The sequence below is a fragment of the Lampetra planeri genome, chromosome 31, assembly GCF_965212315.1.
Source record: "Lampetra planeri chromosome 31, kcLamPlan1.2.h2, whole genome shotgun sequence".
In the NCBI taxonomy this organism is placed as follows: Eukaryota; Metazoa; Chordata; class Hyperoartia; order Petromyzontiformes; family Petromyzontidae; genus Lampetra; species Lampetra planeri.
In genome coordinates this window covers 3047993-3070726 of record NC_136137.1, presented here as the reverse complement: position 1 = coordinate 3070726, position 22734 = coordinate 3047993, and the positions used below count along the sequence as shown (strand labels likewise).

At 41.7% G+C, this 22734-nt stretch overlaps 1 protein-coding gene across 2 annotated transcripts; it reads right to left on the bottom strand.

Annotated features, from left to right (window-relative positions):
• Positions 1–244: 244 nt before the first annotated feature.
• Positions 245–22386, bottom strand: CUL2 (cullin 2). 2 transcript variants are annotated; one of them, XM_078609012.1, is made up of 21 exons: positions 22215–22386; positions 19362–19511; positions 18500–18602; positions 17800–17894; positions 15950–16052; positions 14275–14357; positions 14044–14140; positions 12823–12933; positions 12102–12264; positions 11017–11141; positions 9656–9763; positions 9448–9507; positions 8370–8498; positions 7889–7975; positions 6453–6605; positions 5664–5741; positions 5480–5546; positions 4641–4843; positions 3789–3890; positions 3088–3207; positions 245–2522 (listed from the first exon to the last, which is right to left on the bottom strand). In XM_078609012.1, exons 2-21 carry the CDS (start codon positions 19478–19480, stop codon positions 2391–2393), a joined length of 2238 nt encoding a protein of 745 aa, XP_078465138.1. In that variant the 5' UTR covers positions 19481–19511; positions 22215–22386; the 3' UTR covers positions 245–2390. The 2 variants fall into 2 exon arrangements, with proteins under 2 accessions (XP_078465138.1, XP_078465137.1); XM_078609011.1 differs by lacking the exon at positions 22215–22386 and adding an exon at positions 20519–20539.
• Positions 22387–22734: the final 348 nt, after the last annotated feature.

Sequence of the window (22734 nt, the reverse complement as noted above, 5' to 3'; positions counted from 1 at the left end):
ACACCCGTGGACACTTCACCAATTCCACAATTCGCTGATTGAAGGTCTCCAATGCAGTGTTGGCCATTGGGGTTGTTTGACCATATTTCACCATGTTTCTCAGTGAGAGTTGATCAATTTAGGAGTGAGGGGGGTTAAAGACCAATGCCACTGCTCAATCCACACAAAGGATATGATGGGGGGGAAGACAAAAAGGATATAATGGGAAACATTGCACAACACAAGCAGTGAATATATGCAAGGCTGGTATCCACGAAATGTTTATTTTTCGTTTTTATTAACATTACGGTTATCATGAGTTATTATACATTTCAAATATAATAATCCGGCAAAACACACCCATTTCTGAAATCGCATTATTTTTAGGCCAAACACCCACCCACCTACTCAGGCCTGTCAACCACCCATCAAAGAAACGTCCCACATGCAGTTTACACCACCATGGGCAGGCATTCATAGGCTCATGACAGGAGCTCGTGTGTCGAGTCTGTACACAATTTTATTTTACATAAACATACGCCACCCAATGTGTCAGGGGTGCGCAGGCAGGAAAAAAAAACAAAAGAACCTAAACAAATTAAAAATGTAACTGCTGTAATATCAGAAAAGCATAACACGTGCCTGCTTAGGTGGATGAGTGAAAAACCTGAGACGAACATTTATAGATTTTTTTCGTGTTTTTTTTTTAGTTTTGTACAAAAGTAAACACCATGAAGTTACAAAAAAATTGGAAATTACAAGTTGCCAATCAATTACGCACGACTGAATTTTTTTAATCTGAATGCTACGCCACTGATCAGACAAAGCAAAGGACATTTAATGAGCATTTTGAAAGAAGGGAAAAAATACATGAGTAAAATTCCTACACGTGTGTTTATTGAGCGACGAAAGGAAACATATTGTCACTTCAAACACACTTCCACGTGCACATCGGTTAAACTGAACGTTTACCAACAAGAGAGTGAAAGTGTGGCCGCGTTGACGCGCTTACAGGTGAAGCAAACGTTTACAGGTGAACGCAAATTCGGCACTTTTAAACTGGCAAAGATCTTTTTAAAAAAATTAAATTCCCAACTTGGATCATTCGTAAGTTACATTTCTGGAAACGTGCAAATAGATTTTCTGCCAAAGCAAGGACGATAGGATCGCTAACTCTATTTAACACCCAGGTGGATACTGAAATTCCGTGCATCCCTGTTCAAGTGACATTTTCATTTTAACCTCAACGCATTTACGTGTTAAGACGACTCATGACTTGACAATAAAAGGTTAGTGGGACATTGCTGCTTTTTGTCGAATGCACTTGCATGAATAGTTTAAGGCTGGATCGGGAATATAAACAAGTTAGCTTTTTACACCCAAAGCATTTATGTTAAAGTCTAAATTATACTCAGATGGAAGCCATAAGGACCCTTTAGAAATGGCAGTGCAGTTTCAAGACACTCGTTTAAACATGTGCTTTGTTTTGTCACTGCAGCATGAAACCAATCTTTGTAAACGCTTGCAGAAGTGAGTTGTAACCTAACGATGGTGGTAATCAAATCAAATGTTACTCTAACAAGATGTGAATTTGACATTGTGGCATTCACTGGAGCGTCAAACAAAAGGCATTGAAGCAAATAAAAATTTTAAATAACGTATTTATTCCGTGCGCTTTTAGAACGTTTTTGATAGCATTACAGTAATGGACTTGTTTTAAGTGCTTTCAACACCTTCAAACATCGATGTGATTTCAATGCTTTCATAGAAATGCAGGAAAAGCAGTCAGCAGTGTTTCAGGGATTTTGGCAGGGCAACGTCAAAGAAAACGCTTGTAAAATCATGACCTTAATGAAAAGAAATGCCCTGCACTGGTGGTACAGGCAACTCAACGCTCACAGCAAAGTTGAAACTTTCTCCTGTATCAAGAATCCCCAGTCGGTGGGTCAAGCAGGCAGAATTAAAGCAAATACGGTGAACCTCCCGAAACCTCAGGCCCAACACACCGGGACACACAACACTCTGTAAGATAAACACAAATTCTCAATAGAACCAGTGCAAACGTAGAAATAGTGAATTAAGAAAACCAACGCTTCCTTTTGGACAAAATACCCCATATTTGCGAGCGTATTACTCCAAAGCGATCCATTCGCATACTTTTTGATGCGCACATTTTACCCACTTAACTTTCAATTAGGCTTGGGAGGATGTGGACTGCGTGATTGCTTGCGCGTTATCTGCTTGCGTTTAAAACAAGCTGGGAGGATGGGATGGAGGAGCAGAGTGGGGGGGGGGCCGAGCCCCGTACCTTCCCCAGCCTGTTGCGTGCGTTCGTATATGGCGTGTTGCTCGCTCGCTTCCTTGCTTGCCTGTCCGTCCGTCCGTCCTCGGCCAGCTGGCCAGCCTGTCGCTTAGGCCACGTAGTTGTACTCGTCCGTGGAATTCTGGTTACGTTCAATGTACTGCTTGTCGATGAGGTCTTCGATGCATTTCTTGATCATGCTCACGCTGGGTATGAACCGTGCTCTCGATTGACTTATCACCTGGAGACAGGCAGGGAGACAGAAGACACACGATTGCACAATAACATTTAAAAGACTCTGTTCACCGTTACTTCGTTTTGCCAGGCGAGTCTCAGACGCTCTCAGGAGGGTCCTGCTTAAGATATCAGGCCAGTGCAATATTATATATTATGGTGTTATGCGAGGCTTGTCCAAACGGTGGTGATATTAGCAACTTACTTTACAGCCCTTTGTCAATCCACTGATGGATCAAGGACTCCCCATGCTTTGCAGGTAGCAGGAGTTATTTTGACCTCACTTTATACTGGCGAGTTTGGGTTGAAGGTGGCGAGCGTCGAAGTGGGAGCATCGTTGTAAAGTACATTAATGGATTGTGCTGCACTACCCTATTCTACCCACTCCATAGCCCAAGCAGCACTATGACAACCTCTAATGCAAGGTAGTCGCTTACCCAACACTATCCAGGCTCAAGCATGCTTAGCTATAGAGTTCTGATGAGATCGGGTGCATTCTGGGATAGGAATATAATAATATCACCACCACAATAACTTAAATAATAATAATGATGATGAACAATAACACGCACCTCCTGGATGAGGGCATTGTGCTTGAGCACTTTGCGTGACTTCATAATTCGGACGATGGCCGCCTTCAGGTACATCTTACGATCCTCGTCCACGGCACTGCGGGTCTGCTCAACCTCCTGCTGTGGGGGTCACGTGTGGTTTCAGGGGGTTGGGGTATCCACGCAACGGAGTGGACATGCGTGCGTCCACGTGTGTGTGTTTGCACACGTGCGCACACCAGCGTACAAAAGCAAACATAACATCAATACCACTGTCAAAGCCATCACCATAATTTAATTCTTACAACAGGGCTTTAAAATTTAAGAGGATATCAAACAGTAGGCATTAAGCAATGCAGACTCATCGGGTAAATATCTCGTACTATTATATGTACATCGCACCATAGTGTATGTGATAATCACTTATTTACGATGTTAGAAATAACAAAGTAGAATACAAATGACATGTTAAAAACAAGACGAAAAAATGTCAATCCCAATACCAAATAATGATAATTATTTCAATTGTTGGAGGGGTGAATTGTTAAATGCCTATTATCTTAAAGGTGTTGTAAAAAAAATATTCAGCAAAATGTACACTGTATGCGAAGAGGCCACTGGCTCACACCCATCGAAATACAAACCTACTGTGGTGTTCGAGTGAATAGACTTCCGCAATCAAAAGGAGAATGCTAAATATACATGGCAATGCAAAACCCTACCTGGGGAGTGTCTTTCTGCATGGCCGAGGTGATTTTAAACTTTGTCCTCTTGCTGCTGAACTCCATGTTTAGGGAGAATATGCACTCTGGTGTTATCTCATCCTGTTGGAAAAATTAAAGTCTTCAAAACAAGAGCATCCAAACACAGCCATAAACTTGTAACATAACCTTTAGAAGATCTGTCAATCCACTGCTGGATGAGTGCCTCCCCACACTTTTGTCGGTCACGGGGGTTGCTCATTCGCATTCCACCACGTTGGTCAGTGCGGGTTAGTTAACTGGGTGGTCCGGGACCGGTTCAGATATCACTCGCCACTGATGTTAGTCGTGGCTGTAAATGTAACTCATGCTATTGGATTTATAGCACTATGAACAACGTAACTGCACCACCGCTCCACCGCCCACAAAAGTAAAATTATTGTTCGTACATGTGCATACAAACTCAGGCATAAGTAACAGGATATCATTACACATGCAGCAGTCATTGTGTTTAAGGAATTAATTTATGGACACTTAATTGAAAGCCAGTGGAGGGATCAGGGCATTGTGGTGATGTAGAATCATTTACAATCGTCTCTTTCTATCGGATGAAATGTTTGGGGATTGCAGCAGATTCCAACAAACTGATGTTGAGATTTGATATCCATTCGACTGTTTCCGGAGGAGCCACCTGGATTTGTTTCAGTCCACAAGTCTGGCTGGGACATTTTGGATCATCTGGAGTTTGGAGAAATTTGGAAAACCATAGAAGTGAGAATTGCGGTAGTGAAGTCTGGATGTGACGAAGGCATGGATGAGGGTCTCAGCAACAGCTGGTGTAAGGGACTGGCAGATACGAGCAAATGTGCTCACCTCCTTGCCGCTGCTGTTGACGAGCTTTACGTCGATGAGCGAGCGGATGGTCTTGACCAGCTCGCGCTCGTTGAGTTGCGTGCTGTACTCAAGCTCTCGGTACGTCACCTGCTCGGCACCGTTGAATGCCAGCAGCACGCCCATCTGGTAGGTGGTGACCGTCGCCACGTACGGCTTGGGAAGGTAGTTCATCTTCATTTCACCTGCAGGTGGACAACCACTTGAGGGTGGGGCCTCCAGCAAATGCACGTTCACCCAGGTTAGACGGTGGATCATCACTGCTGAGCTAAGCGCAGCTTAGGATGTTGCTGAAGGTGGCCGAGTGGCTCAGAGGTTAGAGCTTGCACTGCTCATGTTCTGGGTTCTAATCTGAGTTTTAGCCATCCGTGATTAATCCACGTCCAATGATCCCAGCCCAATCAACAATGACTGGTGATAAAAAAGATAACCTGAATAGATCTTGCTGAGCTACGAACGCTGAGCTCCTGGTTTTAAATCCAGACGACAACCTGAGATTAAACTGGGTTTAGAGTCAAGCAAGTTTGATGGTTCCAAAGAATGCACATTTTTGTCATTTTGCCTAATCTGTTTATTTGACCTTTGGCAATTTAGTGACAATAAGCTTCTCAACCACCTGCAAAAAAGGTGGTGTAATTGGCTTTTGAAAGATGTCAGATAAACACCGACGATGTGTCACATTTTTTATTACGATGGTGTGCAGTGTTCTAAAAGAGAAGAAAACAGCGTTATGCACTTCACTGAATGCGGAGAGTTCAACTGAGATGAATAAAACACATGAAAGAGGTTGAAATTTGATGGTCATGATGCAGCACACTCACCTGTGCAAAGGTAATGCAGCCAGGTCAGTTTCCTGCCATTGAAGCTATCATTGTAGAAAATTTCAAACTGCGAAAAAGACAGGTATTTTAGCGCGATTTATTACTTCGTACCTTTTATGCTTTACATTTATCATGCAGATTTATGTTTAAGTGTGGGTAATTTGACGGGTGTGTGTCTACGCACCATCCGCACGCACTTCTCCAGCTCCTGGGGGATGACGAATGGCGTGGAAGGAAGCTGGGACAGTGGCCACGCGCCCGCCTGTGACACCACACACACCGCATTGCAATGTTAAGCTGTTGCAAGCATTAAGTCAAAAGCTTGGGAGGCATCTCTAACATTCAATCTCGACCCATTGCCTTTCTTTGGGGAGGTAACTATCTTTGCATAGTCTTGGCTCTTTTGGTAAAGTCACGTAGAAGGGAAATAATAAAGTAATAAAAATAAAACAATAAAATTCTCACGACGTTTCGATTGCAACACAAGCAATCATCATCAGGTGTGAAAACCACAGCAAGAAAATTTGTGTTGCAATCGAAACGTCGTGAGAATTTGATAGTTTATCTTTATTATTTTATTAATTCCCTTCTACGTGACTGTACCGAAAGAACCAAGAAGATGAATCCCTGCAGTCACGAAAGCTTTAAATCGAAATTTATCCTTGCATAATAATAATAAGAGGTGTAATGATTTGCAATTAATTGCCCCATTTTAGCATTGCAATTTGATTCAAGAATCGGTGACTTTTTTAACATTGTGATGAATAAAGTGGGCACTCATGGTTGCAGGCGTCATATGAACCCTTTGCATAGAACATAAGGAATTAAAACACATCAACTCTTATACATGCAACTCTATGCACGTACCGTGAGGTTTACAATCAATAGTAACTGAACAACTGACGCATCGTTAACACCTCGAATAATAATGCTAGCAACGAATAAATAAAAATACATATGAAAAGGCAGCCACCTGCAGCACGTATATCTGGAAGCCGACGCCAAGATCGATGGGTGTCTCCTGCTCCTTGATGAAGTTGCCGAATTTGTTGTTGAGGTCGGCACTCAGACTCATGTCTGTGTACATGCGGTGCAGCTTGCTTGTGAACTCGTACCCGCATGCCTGCTGCTCACGCACACAGCCCGACACTCATACATTTCCCTCCTCCCCTCCTCAAACTCTTCTACCTCACCCCCCCCTCCCCCTCAGGTCATTACTCCTCTCCTTCACACTAACTCACCTTTCCCATCTCAATGTACTCTATTCCCCTCATTGCTCTCCCCTACTTCTCCCTTTAAACTTCTAACTCGCCTCCCAAATGCTCTCCTACTTGCACCATCTCACATCGATCGACTCCCCTCTAAGTGCACTGTGACTTCTCCTATTAATATCATCTCTCCTCCATGTACTCTCCCACCTCTTTCCTCTCACCTCACTCTACTTTGTTAGGAGCTACAAACCCCCAAATCAGCTTTGAAAATTGTGGCTTGGCCCCAGGTAAGCAAACAATTCACAAATGTATCTAAATGATAAAACTGTTTTATTTACCAAGTAAAGCCCACTGAGTTATAAGCTGTTTTTCAGAAGCGATCTGGAAACAAATGAAAGCTCAACCAAGTAGCTTATATGTGGGACTTAACAGCAGCCAAATAATCTAATCCAATGTTTCTAAATGTGGAGGGAAAAACCAGAGAGCGCGGAGGTAAAATCCACGTGACCACGGGGAGAACATGCAAACTCCAAATATACAGGCATCAGGGTCTGGATCAAACCCACAACCTCCTGCATATCAGGCAAGGGAGATAACATCTCGCCACCACGCAGCCCCACAGCCACAATAATTGCTCGACTTATTAGTCTCAGCCATCTTCAGAGAAAAATCTAAAATATTAAAGATTTGAAAAATTATATTTCTGCAAAATATTCAAAATAAGTTTTGAAACCAGTAAGAGGAGAGCTCTTCTGCAGTTAACACAGTGTAGATACATTTGAGGTGTTCTGGGTAGTCACATAACGAAGTTTCTCTACAGGTTGAAAGTTTTTATTTTAGCATTGCCCTTCTCTGAATACGGTAGTCAATCCTGCAGGAAATAATGCTGCCGTAATGAATTAATAAAAGAACATTGTCAGCCAGTCAAGTAGTTTCCTCACCGTTAAGAAAGTGCCTTTAACACTCAATCTCAAAGCAATGCTGGCAAAGAAAAAAAATCCCACTCACGGATTGAGATTCACCCATTAAAAAGTCACTCAATCCTCAGACCCAAGCCTCCCAAGTGGTTTCTGGTGACTGTCTTGACAGTTCTCATAACCTTCTCTAAGATCAATACCTTCATGCAAATCCATATTTGAAACACTATCGTGGTAGGAAATATGGATTGTGATATGAGAGAACTATGCACATGTTTTACCTTCAGTTTGTTGATCATGGACTCTTCTGAATCCATCGACATGGAAAGCCCGTGGATTAACCTCTTGGCCAACATTCTGGCATAAAACTAATGAGAAAAAAACATCTACATTAACATTCCTCATCCACATTAAATAAAGCTTATATTTAGAATACACATCTGCATGATGGGGTGGTGCCTACAGAAGGTAGTACAACAAACAGGTTTTGAAACCTTTGGCATTCGAATGCTCCCCTCTCTTATATGTAAATTTCTCCTGTCACTCAAGTTTTCTCCAGCAAGATAAAATAAATCAATAAAAATTGCCAAAGTATTCAAAGAGATATACTCCCGTAGTATTCTACAAACTCTTAGGCTTCCCAGGCTTAGGGATTTCCAATTATTTCCTCTTACTTTTCACTGAAGAACAAATGTGTCAGAGGTCTCACGGTGGCGAGAATTCAGCCTTCCGTGAAATGAGCATGCATTTGAAGGGACTTGCCTTCTGGAAGACGTCCTTGTCATCAATGTACTTAAAGACGACGATGGAGTTGGAGAGTTTGTCATCAACCTCGTTCTCGGTCATGCCCTTGGCTGTCTTCTTCAGCATTCCGTCGCAGTACTTCGCCAACTGCACAGACACGATTCATATTGGTACACAAGAGTGAACATTCCACCCCACGGCACTCATTACACCCACACGTGCCTCCAATTATCAGCATTGGTAATCTTTGGTTTTTTCGGTAAAGTCGCGTAGGTTAAAAAAGAAAACAAATAAAATAAATCACGATGTTTCGGAGGCAACACAAGCTTCCGTCTTCAGGTGAAACCGTCACAGCAAAATTGCTGTATCAAGCAATTTGAATCCTTGCAGTCACGAAAGCTTCAAATCTAGTATCAGCATTGGCTTACAGCCTAGTATTGATGTCCATGTCATGACAAATTACTGGTAATAACACCGTACATTAATCAACATATAGGAAGGCTCGTTTAATTATCAGAATTATATCACATATAATCGACCAATTAACATGCCTTCAACATTAATGTATCCGGGTAGCATAAGTAGCATGGCTTTGAGATTGATGATTGTAGGTAGTCTCCCACTAATTAATTATGCTACTGAGGTGTAAGAGGTTAAAGAGTCATTAAGTGTAACTGTATCATGTCCATATAGAGCCCTTTAGTCAATCCACTGCTGGATGAGCGCATCCTCACGTCGTGTGGATCGTGAAGGTTCTTTTGACCATGCTTCACCACGCTGGTCAGAGCAGGTTGGTGTAGGTGGGCAGCATGGAAATGGAAGCACATAGAATACAGTACAATATATTTTTATGCACGGTCCTCTGCTGCCCACCACATCGCCCCACAGTAGTCTACAACAACCTATTTGTGCATGGTGGTGGCCCATCCTAGCACCAGCTAGTTTCAACGCTGCTTTTGGCTTCAAAGATCTGACGGGATCGGCGCATTCCGGGTCATTTGATCATCGGTCCCAAGTTTATGTATATACCAATATCAGTTTACCAGTCAATTGCAAATAAAAATAACAAGAGGAATATTACACACAGACCACATACCAGTTCTGGTGACTTGCAAAGCGATTTCGGTTCTCTGTAGTTTACGACAGCCGAGCAGGCCTGTGTGAATACAACACATAAGCCTTTGTCGACCTTTGTGATATTACACAATCAATGAATTAATTCGATCAGTCAGACAAAGAACGTTTGCTCTCCCGTGGCAATGTTTGAATGAACGCGTTGCACACGGCACACTGCTGAAACTCACCTTGTCGAGTGCGCTCATGAACTGCTGATCTCCACTGAGGACACTCGTGATGAGCTGCACATACTTGCTGTGCACTTCCAGAACCGACTCGACAAACTGTGTTGGCATCTGTGCGGGCCGAGTGAGAGTGAGCAGAGGGAAGGTTTGGTCACAGTGCAAGGCCACGTTCATTTTCATAGAAAACAACGCTGGGATATTTTAAATCGGAGCTGCAAAGCGATAACTTGTCATGTAATCTCGTAAAGGTCATTTGTAGTGGATACACAATGGGCAGCAGACGGCAATGCAACAAATTTAATTATTGTGTTGTACTGCTATGCTCCCATGTCTATGCACCCTGCGATCACTGACCCGCACTGGCCAGTGTAGTGAAGTATGGTCAAATAACCCTCATGCCCTGCATAGCATGTGGAGCCCATCATCCAGTAGTCGATTGGCAAATGGCTGAACATGTACACATATAGTTGATAGAGATAAATTAGTCTCAATGATATGCATGTATAAAATGGGTAACCATGAAACTCTCTTTTATGGTTTGTCCTTGAAAACAAGTTGCAAGCTACAAAGGGGGGTAAAATGAGGTCAAGTGCAGTTCAGTATGTATGTAGAGAAGATAATTTGTAATCGTCCAACTTGCACACCATAAGAGATAACAATTCACACTCCTTATGTACCAAAGATGGGGATTTAAACGTGTGGTTAATGACGTATGAGATTGGGTTCAGGCTATGGCTACATGTCTATTGTTACACATGTCCTAAAACACAAGGACACAAAATTGGTTAGAGCCAAATACTAGGCTAATAAAATGGTTTAGGTCAATTACCTAGGATAATTCTCGGGTTGGAACTAACATTCAGACATGGCTAAGAGAGCTCCATATCAAGCCAGAATGGGCTGGTGATTCCAAATCTGAAACTCTCACCCAAGTCCAAGGATCCAGCTTGCAAATGATAAATGTCTTGGGGAGTGTAGCTTGCATTACAGGTGTTATAGGGTCTGTTAGTGTGGAGGATTTATTAGGAGGTATGGGGAGCAGTGGTGTAGTGGTTAGCATGCTTCGCTAAAAACCCAGAAACTCAAGTTTATTTCCCAGCAGCGGCCAATATCAGTGGCGAATATCTGAATCAATCCTGCGCCTCCGAAAGGTGGACTCAGCCTTAAATAAGTACCAGGTGCAGTGTGTAACCATCAGTAATGGTGTGACAGGAGACGGCCAGGTGTGGTGCTGCCCACACTGCTCCCTCGCTTGCCATGATGGCCTTAAGATGCAAGCTAACAGCACTTGTCACAACAGTCTATGTGGTTATAGGGAATCGTTGCCTTATCAGGGTGATGTATAGGAAAGTGACACCACTCACGTTCTCGTGGGAGAGGTTGCTGATGGCCTTGAGTCCTTCCTGGCGGATGTGCTCCTGCTGCTCTGTGACCATGTGCTGAAGCGCCTGCGGCACCGTCCGTAGCAGCGTGTACATGTTCGCCATATCTGTGCCGAGCAAAACACGGACAGCGCGTACCGCCAATGGTACGAGTCAACCAGACACCTCCGAGAGCAGTCGCGCCACACCAGACTACTTTTTGTCTAAACGAAGCGCTGTACATAGCGTGTGAACTACGCATGGCGTTCACGGAAATAATTATGTTGCAGGATGTAATGGCAAGAGGTATCTGCATGGCTCAGGGGTTTAGGGCACTGAGCAGGCATTGGTTGAAATCGAATCCAAGTAGCAATGATTAAACGCAGGTTTTTAAGTATCATGAGTTTATGGTTTCATTATGGGTTTTTTTTACTGAATTTATTCAGATTCCAGCTTGTGTATAGCAGGGCATGAGGGAAAGCACAGTTATTATTACGGATATGTTGTGCATTCATTGGTGACCAGACTGAAACCATAATAATTTATTTTTAAAAATTAGTGTTAATCGAATAAACTGCATATCAAAACTCTGCACAATCCAACAAGGGGGTGTAACGACTGTATAATGTTTTAAGCCAATTAATTAATAAACTTGAGAACCAAATTTAATCATAGGTGATTGAAACCAAAATTGCATCCCAGAACCTCAGTGTTGCTGGCACGGTGCTCTGACCACGATAACCGCTTGCACAGCCACCTAATATTTTTTTTTACACATTTGTCAATAACACTGTGGCCTTAAACAAAAAGCAGATAATAGGCAATGTTTCGAGCAATGTCTCGTCATCGCAGCACAGAGAGAGGCCAGAGGCGGAGTGGACTCTCTATGTGCTGTCAAGCAGGGCCGTTGCCTAAAGGGTCATCATATACTTTTTCTTAAGGCAGTGGTGATTGATGAATGTGTTTATTTTTTATATATGTGGTTGTGACCACTGCTAGTCACTGTGCCACCAAATAATTGTTTAAATCAAAAGTTTATGTGACAACCGATGGGCGTCAGTCGACACCATCTTAAAAATGGCCCTCACCGTCACGGAGCTCCTGCCGCACGATGGTCTGGCACTCGCTGTGCAGGAACTGCAGGTGGTCGGCCACCATGCGCTGCTGGCACTCGCTGATCACCTTGCTGTAGGAGCTAGGGTGCAGGTACTTGCGGCATCGCACCTCCTCGTCCTTCAGCCTGCCCAGCACCTACACGGGGCCACCGATAAACACACATGCAATGCACGGCTGATGAGGTGAGACGTACGGACGATGGTTGCGTGTGACGACAGTTTGGATGGGTATGATAACAACTTGGATTCCCAATGTTGCTGCTGGGGGAATTTATGGAGGAAATTAGCAGAGGTGAAATTGAGAGAATCAATCAATAAGGCAAATACAGACACCCTTCATATGCAAAACAATCCCCATGTGTCAATAAATCAAATGCAATCAATACACTACGATTTAGAACAATGCAAAGGGAAGTTGCGGTGCTGTGGCTCATGGACCTCACTATGTACCTGATGAGTTAAGATTCCTGGCCACAGCTAATCGTGAAGAGTGCTATCTGAACTGGTCCCAGTCACCTCACCCTCCCTCCACCCAGTTCACCAACTGGCACTGACCAGCATGATGAAGTATGGTCAAACAATCCCCATGACTGACACGGAATTATGTAATAAAAGCAAGGTGCAAGATTCGTCAAGTGCACACATTTTTGCATGCAGCACCGACCCGTACTTTTTCTCCCTATGCATGCTGTACCTGCTGCATGTACTGTGAGCAGTTGCAGGTCTGGAGCAGTCGGGATGCCTCTTGCTTAAAATACTCTCCAGTCTCCACCAAAAACGCGCTCTCAAACACGTCCTGGTAAAACTGGAAGGGTGACCAACACACACAGACCAAGTACAAACATCAATGCATATCTCATACTTAAGTATCTGCATGCTCAAAATGACTTGTGCATGTACAGCCCTTTTGTCAATCCACTGCTGAATGAAGGCTTCGCCATGTCATTTGGTCATAGGCTCTGAAAGGGGTAAGGCACCCTAAATGCGTGCTTGTTCACTATTTATGGTGCAGACAGTGTGCTGTTACATGGAAAGGATTGTTCATCAGTGTATAAAGTGCCCAATGCCAAGTTAGTCTGCTCCAATGGTAAAATTGCTTTAACAGATGTGATCGTTAAGAGTGAATTAAATGCTACAACGAATGTCTAAAATAGAAACGAGTTGGTCATTACCTTACATATATTGCAGCAATTGGATGTGTAGTATTTACCAAATTATGAGCTAAGAGCATTGGCCGTGGTGCACAGGCACAAATAGAAAAAAAAGTGAACATTTGTCAATACTCTGCCTTGAAAGAAAACCTATATAATAGGCAAACATTTCTCCTATTTTCTTGGTTCTTTCGGTAAAGTCACGTAGAAGGGAAGTAATAAAATAATAAAAATAAAACATAATAAAATGTTTTATTTTTATTATTTTATTACTTCCCTTCTACGTGACTTTACCGAAAGAACCAAGAAGATGAATCCCTGCAGTCACGAAAGCTTTAAATCGAAATTTCTCCTATTATTTCCCAAAACGGCACCTATTATTTCATGTTCCTTTTTGAGGCAGTGGTATTGACTAATATGTAAAGTTTTTTTTTATATTTACCTTTCACTTAAATCCGAGGAGGCCTTAGGAAATAAGAGTTATATATGATGCACGAAAGCAAGCAATGATGTTCTGCTTTGTTGGACAAATTATTCACAAATTCTGCGAAACAAACAATAAATCAAAACAAAGCCCTGTTTCACCAGCATGTGCCTTTGAGATGCAAAACCTCTTTTGCGAAGGAGGCTGGGCCAAGATGACCCAAAGGCAATGGGAGCGACGTGTCCCATGCAATCCAGGGCTTCTTTGTCAAGGAAACGCATGTGTGCTAATCAGTGCTAATGCCACACAAAGCAGAGACAAGGGTGATTAATGTTCTTACTTTTAGCGGAAACTTCTTCTTGTACTGTTCAACATGAACAAAAGAGTTGATAACCCCGTGGATTACTTTCTGATTGGGATTTTCTCCAGATCGATCACTGGAATAAAAAAAAGAGCGTATTGAGAACTACATAAGCACAGTGACCATTCAAGGTAAAAACTTGCAATCGAAAATAAGGATGATGCATGTTTCACATATACATTAAACATTACAAAAACAATGAACACGTACTTTTTTATTTCTTTCAGCAGTACCCTGACCAGACTTCCCTCCAGTGGCTCGATCATCAATCTCCGCCAGATGTCCAGCGCCAACTATTAATTAAAAACAAAGAGAAACAAATGAAACAACCCAGACATGAAGGTGCTAGATCACCCACTGATGGAACCTGTGCGACACTTCACTATTAAAAGACAGCTCCTTACATTTGATTTCTAAAACTATATTATACAGACCTGTGTTAATACACTGCTGGATGTCACCAGAGTTATTTGATCATATTTCACCGTGCTAGTCAATGCGGGTTTATGAAAGAATACCGAATGTTTCCGCAAAAAACATTTGCCAGATGTCAGCCATGGCTGGGATTGTACCGTGAAACTGGTCGCCAGGGTCAAAATGTAATGCCCTATCCATTGCATCACCGTTCAACCAATCCCAGTGTTGTGGTACCATCTTTATAAAAGCTTTATTAATTTCCATGATAATTTTTATATAAATGCCACATACTCATGTGGTTGGCTGGCCTCTAACATGTTAATTTATTGGTTCCCTAATATAACCACATTGATTATAAATGATTGCTCTAACAAATATACACAAAATGAAATATTTCTCCTTCAAAAACATTACAATTTTAGTTTCCATTCCCAAATTGAGTTTTTCATCTCCTCATTTGCACCTTTATTTAATCATTTTGATCATTATCTGCCTTGAATAATTGCTTTAGGTATACACAGTGCTCAAAATAATCTGCATACTGGGCGTTTTACTACATAAAATATGAATTTGGTATGACACTTAAATTTAAGACATAAGCATATAAACAATCGTGCTGCACTCTTGTATTAGCATGACGACAAATACTGACAGATGGGGGGTGAAGAAGCAGTACTGTGGTACTCTGGGGCAAGGGAGTGGGTGTTTGGTAATATGTACTGACCCATCCGTACTGGACATACATCCGTGAAAAAGAGCTTCGCAGCTCATCGTATTCCTCCAGTCTAAATAAAGATTCTGAAACTGCTAAACTACAGCGTGCAGTTGTCACGTCATTCTTGCATTTTAAAACCAGAAAACACATATTATTCACGTAGCATCACAATCAGAGGCTAAAATTATTCAAAAGATCCAAAACCATATCTGGCGCACTAGTATAAGCTCATTTTAAATTTGAAGCTTTCGTGACTGCAAGGATTCATACTCTTAGGTTTTTCGGTAAAGTCACGTAGGTAAAAAATAAAATTTAAATTAATAAAAGTAAAATGAAAAATCACGACGTTTCGGAGGCAACACAAGCTTCCGTCTTCAGGTGGAACCGTCACAGCACGATTGCTGTATCAAGTAAAGAGAAATTCCAAGAGACCCGATATATACAAGGTCGGGTCTCTTGGAATTTTTTTTTACTTGATACAGCAATCGTGCTATGACGGTTCCACCTGAACACGGAAGCTTGTGTTGCCTCCGAAACGTCGTGATTTTTTATTTTTATTTTACTTTTATTAATTTAAATTTTATTTTTTAGTATAAGCTCAACCAACCACACACATGCACGACTGCCACTGAGACACCACCAACTCATCCGACCACAATTGCGTGCACCACTGGCCACCGTGCCATCACCAGCTCGCGCGACAATGCACAATGCGTAAATTCCCACCAACACATCGCCCCAGTGGTCACTGACCTCTCCAATCTCCATGAGCTGCTCGCTGCTGTCCATGCCGTACCCATACTGGATATCGGCCTCGCTCAGCTTACTCTTCTTGATGAACTGCGTGTTCAGGTACCTGCATGAGCCAGTGCAAGAGCAGGTGTGTATCGCCGTCAATGCATTAGGGACACAATTAACTAAATATTTGACGCATTATACACACTACAACACGTTCTAGATAATTAATTTTGCGTTATATATTAAATAGCATATTCCACCGTCTATAGTATGTCAATAACTGTATTATTTTTCATTTAAAAATTGCATTTATTATACATTATAGATGCTTTTAATAATTAGGCAACCCGGTCCAGCTAAGTGCGACATCTGTCGAGCTAGGGTTTTACTGTATTGATAAGTGCATGCTTAATGACCTGCCACTAACTTTTGCCTTATTTCGGCAATTTGGTTTGGCTCTGAGGGCATTGTGGCCATTGCATGTACAGTTGTTTGGTTAATCTACTGCTGGATGAGGATCTCCCAAAGCAGTGCACGTTGTGGGAGTTATTGACCATTCACCACCACCCTTTGCAATACAGGCTGGCGAAGGTATGGAGAATAGATGTAGAAGCTTCGTAAAGAAGAATGTAGGAGCATAGTACAGACAATAGTAACCCTGCAATTATAATATTTTTTGCTTTGAATTGTAGTTGCCAATCCAACCACTACGCAGGCTCAACCGAGCTGAGCTTCCAAGATCTGACAAAGATCATACGCATACCGTGTGATTTGGTTATGTGCTGGTCAGTTCAGTCGAATCATAATCATTATCAAGAAATCTGGGTTTTAATGTGGGCTCTTATGGATCTCCAAGGTAACTATGGAGGAACCATTAGTGATGAGTGGCAGTTTGCACTACTCCATGGCACAAGTGTTTGCTTTTGAGAACTGGTGCCCAGGAATTAACCAGCAGGGATTAGCAAAACTGTAGACATCGTTGCAATTACAGAGCCGAGATGCAAGAACATGTTCACCAGATTCCCCAGAATGGCTCAATTATGTGATGACATTGCCAGTAAATAACTGCAGTATGGGCTTCAATTATAGCACATGCTGCATTGTACACATGGTTGCTGTAAGAGGCTTCTTATTTTGCTAGTAGTAAGCGATGCCAGTGAAATATCATAAAATATGAATGGAGAGTATTTTCATAAGCAAGTCTACAAAATTGGCTGGCTCTTCAAACTTAAAGTTACACTAACACATTCTCTGCATAATAAACTGAAAATAGTTTTAAATACCGCTCAGTTTGTTCAGAATAATTATTTATTTGAGCCAGACAACCTTCTAAAAAGAAACATACCAAGGTCTATTATCTTGGTTAAATATAATAAGCATAATGCAGTATGTCCAGAATCTGACTCTCCACGGATGGTAGAGGCAAATATGTAAAAATGTTGGGTATGTCAACATTTTTGTAACTGTATAAAAAATGTAATGTAATATGATTTAAACATGGAAATATGCTTTAATGTACTTTAGAAGAAAATGAACATCAGCAAGATTAAGTATACATCTCTTTGGGGGAAAAGGCAAGATTAATTATACACATCTCTATGGGAAAAGGTCAGATTTGTAGACATGTGATATGATGTCACACCATGCACAAATATTACACTGGGTGTGGGTGATTAGTTGGTCAAGGCGAATATCTGACAGTTGGATGTGTGACATTGCCCTGTAATTCACTGTACAGTCATATAAAGCTCATTCGCAGTTAAAAGGGAATTACCAAGTTGTGAAAAGTGGTATTTATGGTATTCAACCATTACACTGCATCACAAGCTGCCCCAGTGTTGTCAAGAAAACCTCATAATTCCGACCTGTATAAGCAGTCCATGTAATCCGAGCCCTTGCTGTATTCCTCCCAATATCCATGGTACATTATAAGTATCCTCTCCTCTGAATCCACCACTTTCTGTCAACAGCAAGCAGAGATGATGGAAACACTTAAGTGGTTAATAACAAACATAAACAATAAAATAACATTAAAACAAACCATCTAGACTCATTTACCAGAACTAAATAACAAATCACTTGTTTATCCAAGAATATAAATACAAATTAAATGGTCTCAAGTAATCAATAACTATAAAAATAAGCCATGCTAATATTAGATTTGCGCTTGAGTTGCCCTTAACATGATATGTAACAACTGGCTATGCAGTGCATCTCAAAGAACCAAAACGAGTGGGTTTTTTGCGAGAATTACTCAGTAAGGGAGTGATTACAGAGCAAATACAAAATTCAAAGACAATACATTCCAGACAATATTCAATACGAGAATAACTGAAAAACGAAACTGTGCTTGAGACTAGAGTTTCACCAATACATTTGCCATAAAATGCCTTTGCCCAGGGTCATCTACTACTGGAGATGTTTTCTGCTGTTATGAGCTAAAATAATTAAGGGAGGGGGGGGAGAAACTCAACTCATACCATTAATATGTTTGCACAGAGGGCATTCCAAGTAGGAACCATGTAACAAGGCTGGGATTAGTCTTTGTTCTGTCACGGAGATTACCTTGTGGAGTATTTGCACGTGCTCCTCCAGGAAGGCCCTGGTTTCAGAGTAGAGCCGATCTCCCAAGGGCTCCGGGTATGCCACACACAGGGCATACACATCGCTGGCAGTGGCCGTCAAAGAAAAACGCAGCATGCAATGAAAGTGAGAGGCCGCTTAGAAGATGCATGCTGCTCAAGTGTGTCCCAATCAATTTCATGATACTTTCTGCAGGTTCTGTATGTGGTTTTATTTTTCATTCAGAGTGCGGCTACCCCACTGCGGAGGCACACTGTTGTCCGATTTTGTTTAATGATAATACAAAATGGCTCTATCCGATTACATCAATTAGGTGACAATATGTAAGCAAGGCTACTGTGTTTATGTACTTAACACTTGTGAAATAATCATGATCATCGGTCATGAACATTCCACTGTTGGATGAGGTTCTCCCCAAGCCGTCACAATCTTTCAATGTTAATCATCTCCCTGGCACCTACACATGAGCTGATTTTGTAACAAATTAGAATAGAATTGTCTATGATCATGTATCAATTCCTCTGAAGTACAGTATAAGTAAATCATACTTTTATATATGTAAATACATTGCGTAATTCTTGAGAATCTATGATATGTAAATCAGACATTGGCTCAAGAATGAACAATGGGTCCCAAATATAAAACTTCATTCATCTGTCAATTACCAAATATCAGCTTAACATTTTGAAAGTGTTTTTTTAAAGCTATCTTAACCCATATCCTAAAGTGGGCTACCACCTGTCTTCAATGGGCAGTCTGGCTCATATACACAGGTTAACCAACAAACGGGAGCGCGATAGAGAGAAGGTACAACCAGCACGGAGCTCTCTTAAGCCAAGGATACGAAAATCTGTCGTTCCATGTGATACGCTCGACATGGCCAAGGGTGATGACGCCGCGGATGGTGGTCAGCAGCTTGTTCCACGTCTCGGTGAAGTCTACGGCTCGTGGCTTCAGGGACATCGCAAAGAGGTGCACCGTGCAAGAGGGACGTCTGGAGGGAGGAAACATGTCTCAGGATGATGTAAGGGCGACTGAAGCTATTTCTTGGTATCATCATGAATTAATTGATCGCAATAATGTCTCACAGGGGCTTGTGCATGGTATTTGAATTCATCATTTTCATAATTATTTATACTACGACCCTCATACAGTACATCACAAGGCAACAGAACAAAGGGGAATTTGAGATTATTACTCGGGAAGTGATTTCAGACAAAATACGATATAAACACAACAAATGAGAATAACAATATAGCATATGCCATGGCCAAGATGAGGAAGTCATCACACCCATTGTTCTTGATGGCCACCACATCTCACCATCACTGCCTTCTTGATATTCAGGTCAGCGTCTTTTTCCTCGGTTGCCAAGCCTTGGGTAACACTCCAATGTCTGTCTTGGTAATATTTACTCTGCCATCCTGCACACATCTGCCACCCATTGAAATACGACTACAATTTATTTTTGTAGATTTTTATTTTTAAAATCGATGTTGTTTACCCTTTGTTTACATTTTTTTAAAGAAACGTTTACATGACACCTATATTCCGAAGCTTAATTTATAGTTTCCAGATATATTTACGACAAATACATTCCAATGTGGTTTGAGCAAAAAAAAATGTAATACTTTCTTTTCAGGAAAGCTGTACAAGTGCATCGTGTCAACAACATGTTATCTGTACAGTCTTTATATTTACGATCAACATCCACTTTGGGGTTATTTCCTACACAAGGGAAATAATGTCAGGCACTTGAAATGGCTCTGCCAAGTCGACAAGCGACCAGGTCATTATAGCTGCTGCAATGTCAGCTTTTCCCTCAACGTTCCACGTGCGTCAAGTCAGACACAACGAACCCCCCCAAACACTATTTTAGACCTGGGAATACGTGGTGCACACTCGTGTGAGCAATCCAAAGTGCTCAGTCACAAATAACAAAAAAGGAAAGGTGATGTCTCGAGTCAAATGTATTTTAAGCCCGTCTTGAGAATACTGTACCGTCAAATATTGCCTCTCTCTTTTCCTTTTTGGCAAATTAGACCTTCTCCAACGCACGTCCTCTCGGTGTTTCTGCATGCATGTGATAACGATCACGGCGCTGCTGCTGAGCATAATTTAATGCACTAAATACGTACGTTTTGTAATGTGCAAATTCAGTCTGGACAATTACGGATTTACTCTGCAAATTGAATTTATAACTCTAGAGTAATCCTTTTCGTATTGAGGTACACTTCGCGGAAAAGCTCCATTGAAGCACCCTACATAATCTAAACAATCACTTCAGGTTTCACTTCCTTTGGTTCAACTCTGGCTGAGCGAAACTCTTAACAGTAACTAATCCACTGGATTCCTGCAGTCACGAAAGCTTAAAATCAAGATAGTAACTAATCCTTCCGAGACCTAACAACAGCCACCAGAGCAACGACAACTCAACAACTCAGGTGAAGATTACCAGTGACAATCACAACTCAACAATCAATGACAGGGACTATCAAGGTTCTACGACACTGACGAGTACAACATCTACTACTGCAATAATATCAATTACAAGCCGGACAAACATGATGACAACTCAACAATGAAGACGAAGACAACTATATAACAATGCCAACTTAGAAACAACCGAAATGATGGCTCGTTGGCTGAGTGACAATTCTAAAATCAACAACAATAATGGGATCAACAAGTAGCAACATTATGGCAACAACGAAAACAACCACAAGTGAAAACCACGAATCAATAGCAACTATAAATAGAACTACAACACCTGAAGCCTTAGAAATTAGTGACCACAAGTGTAAGGAGAGCCGACTCAATAACGTCAACGAAAAGAAAAGGACACAATGGTAATTACAACGATAAAAAACTACACCAAATATAACAAGCACTATAACGACAATAACTGCAAGGTTATCACAACTATAATTACGATGGACGATTATACCACAGATAACTACAACCACGATAATGACAATAACTGTGACGTTATCGATCACAACTGAGACCGGATAAACAATCACAACACGAACAAAGACGACAACATCACGATACCAGACAACTTTCACGATAACGACAATGCTGACGATAACCATAAAGACGTCGATAACAATAAACACCACGATGACAAATGATAAATGAGACGTCTTCAACCACAAAGACTACGATAGCCACAAAATGACAACACATTATCCAAAACGATCGCGACAGCGATGCAAATTGCTAACGATGACAAAAAAACATTAACAACCGATATGGCGATGGCCACTTGCTTCGCAAGCAACTTCGAGATGACAACAACAAGACAAAAATAGAAATAGCAACAATGAGAGAAACTATATTAGCGATTAACAACACTGCCCTGTGCCCTGGGAGTTCACGAAGCCTGGGATTCGGGCCGCACCAACAGAAAACAACCTCTACTCACACCGCGACCCTGAAAGCCTTCACAACCTCACACGACATGACATCCCCTCTGTGTAAACATCAAACATGGACACACACGCAAAACCAAAATCGTTTGAACGACCTCGCACATGACACCACAAAACGAGTGCCAACGTAGGCGACGTTTAACACGCAAGTACGGCAGAGGCCTGCTCGGATAGAACAGGCCTCGGCATCGCAGGTCCGCGCCGTAAACAGCGTCGAAGGCGCCTTCGCAAGCCGCGATTCGAGGGCAAAAAAAACCGAGCACCTTTGCGTCGGCGGCGACGACGACTCCCTGATAACGACGACGTGCGGATACGGCGACACTTGAGAAAAGAGAAAAGCTCCCGACAAGAAAGGCGAGATTGCGAGTGACGGCGAGTGCGCGCCTTCAATCCCAACTGAGCGCGGCCATTGGGCGATACCAACTCCTCCCACCGGGGAGGGGTGGTGGGGGGGTGAGGCGAGTGGGGGTGATGGTTTCGTTTGTTTATTTTGTGGGAATTATACTCTTAGGTTTTTTCGGTAAAGTCTCGTAGGTAATAGAAATAATAGAAATAAAATTAAAAATAATAAAAATAATAATAGAAATAAAATAAGTGATTTGTAAAAAAAAATAACTTCTTTTATTTATATTATTATTTATATTATTTTTATTTTATTTTTATTATTATTTCTATAATTTGTTTTACCTACGTGACTTATTTTTTTTAATAAATCACTTATTTTATTTCTATTATTATTTATATTATTTTTGTTACCTACGTGACTTTACCGAAAAACCTAAG

Bases quoted from the DNA above. Each gene is read 5' to 3' on its own strand.
- CUL2 (XM_078609012.1), bottom strand. From the start codon at position 19,480: ATGTCCCTGAAGCCACGAGCCGTAGACTTCACCGAGACGTGGAACAAG. The intron at 11,142-12,101 runs GTGAGGGCCATT...TGCTCGGCACAG, and splicing joins GCGGCAGGAGCTCCGTGACG to ATATGGCGAACATGTACACG. The intron at 4,844-5,479 runs GTGAGTGTGCTG...GTCCACCTGCAG, and splicing joins GCTGCATTACCTTTGCACAG to GTGAAATGAAGATGAACTAC.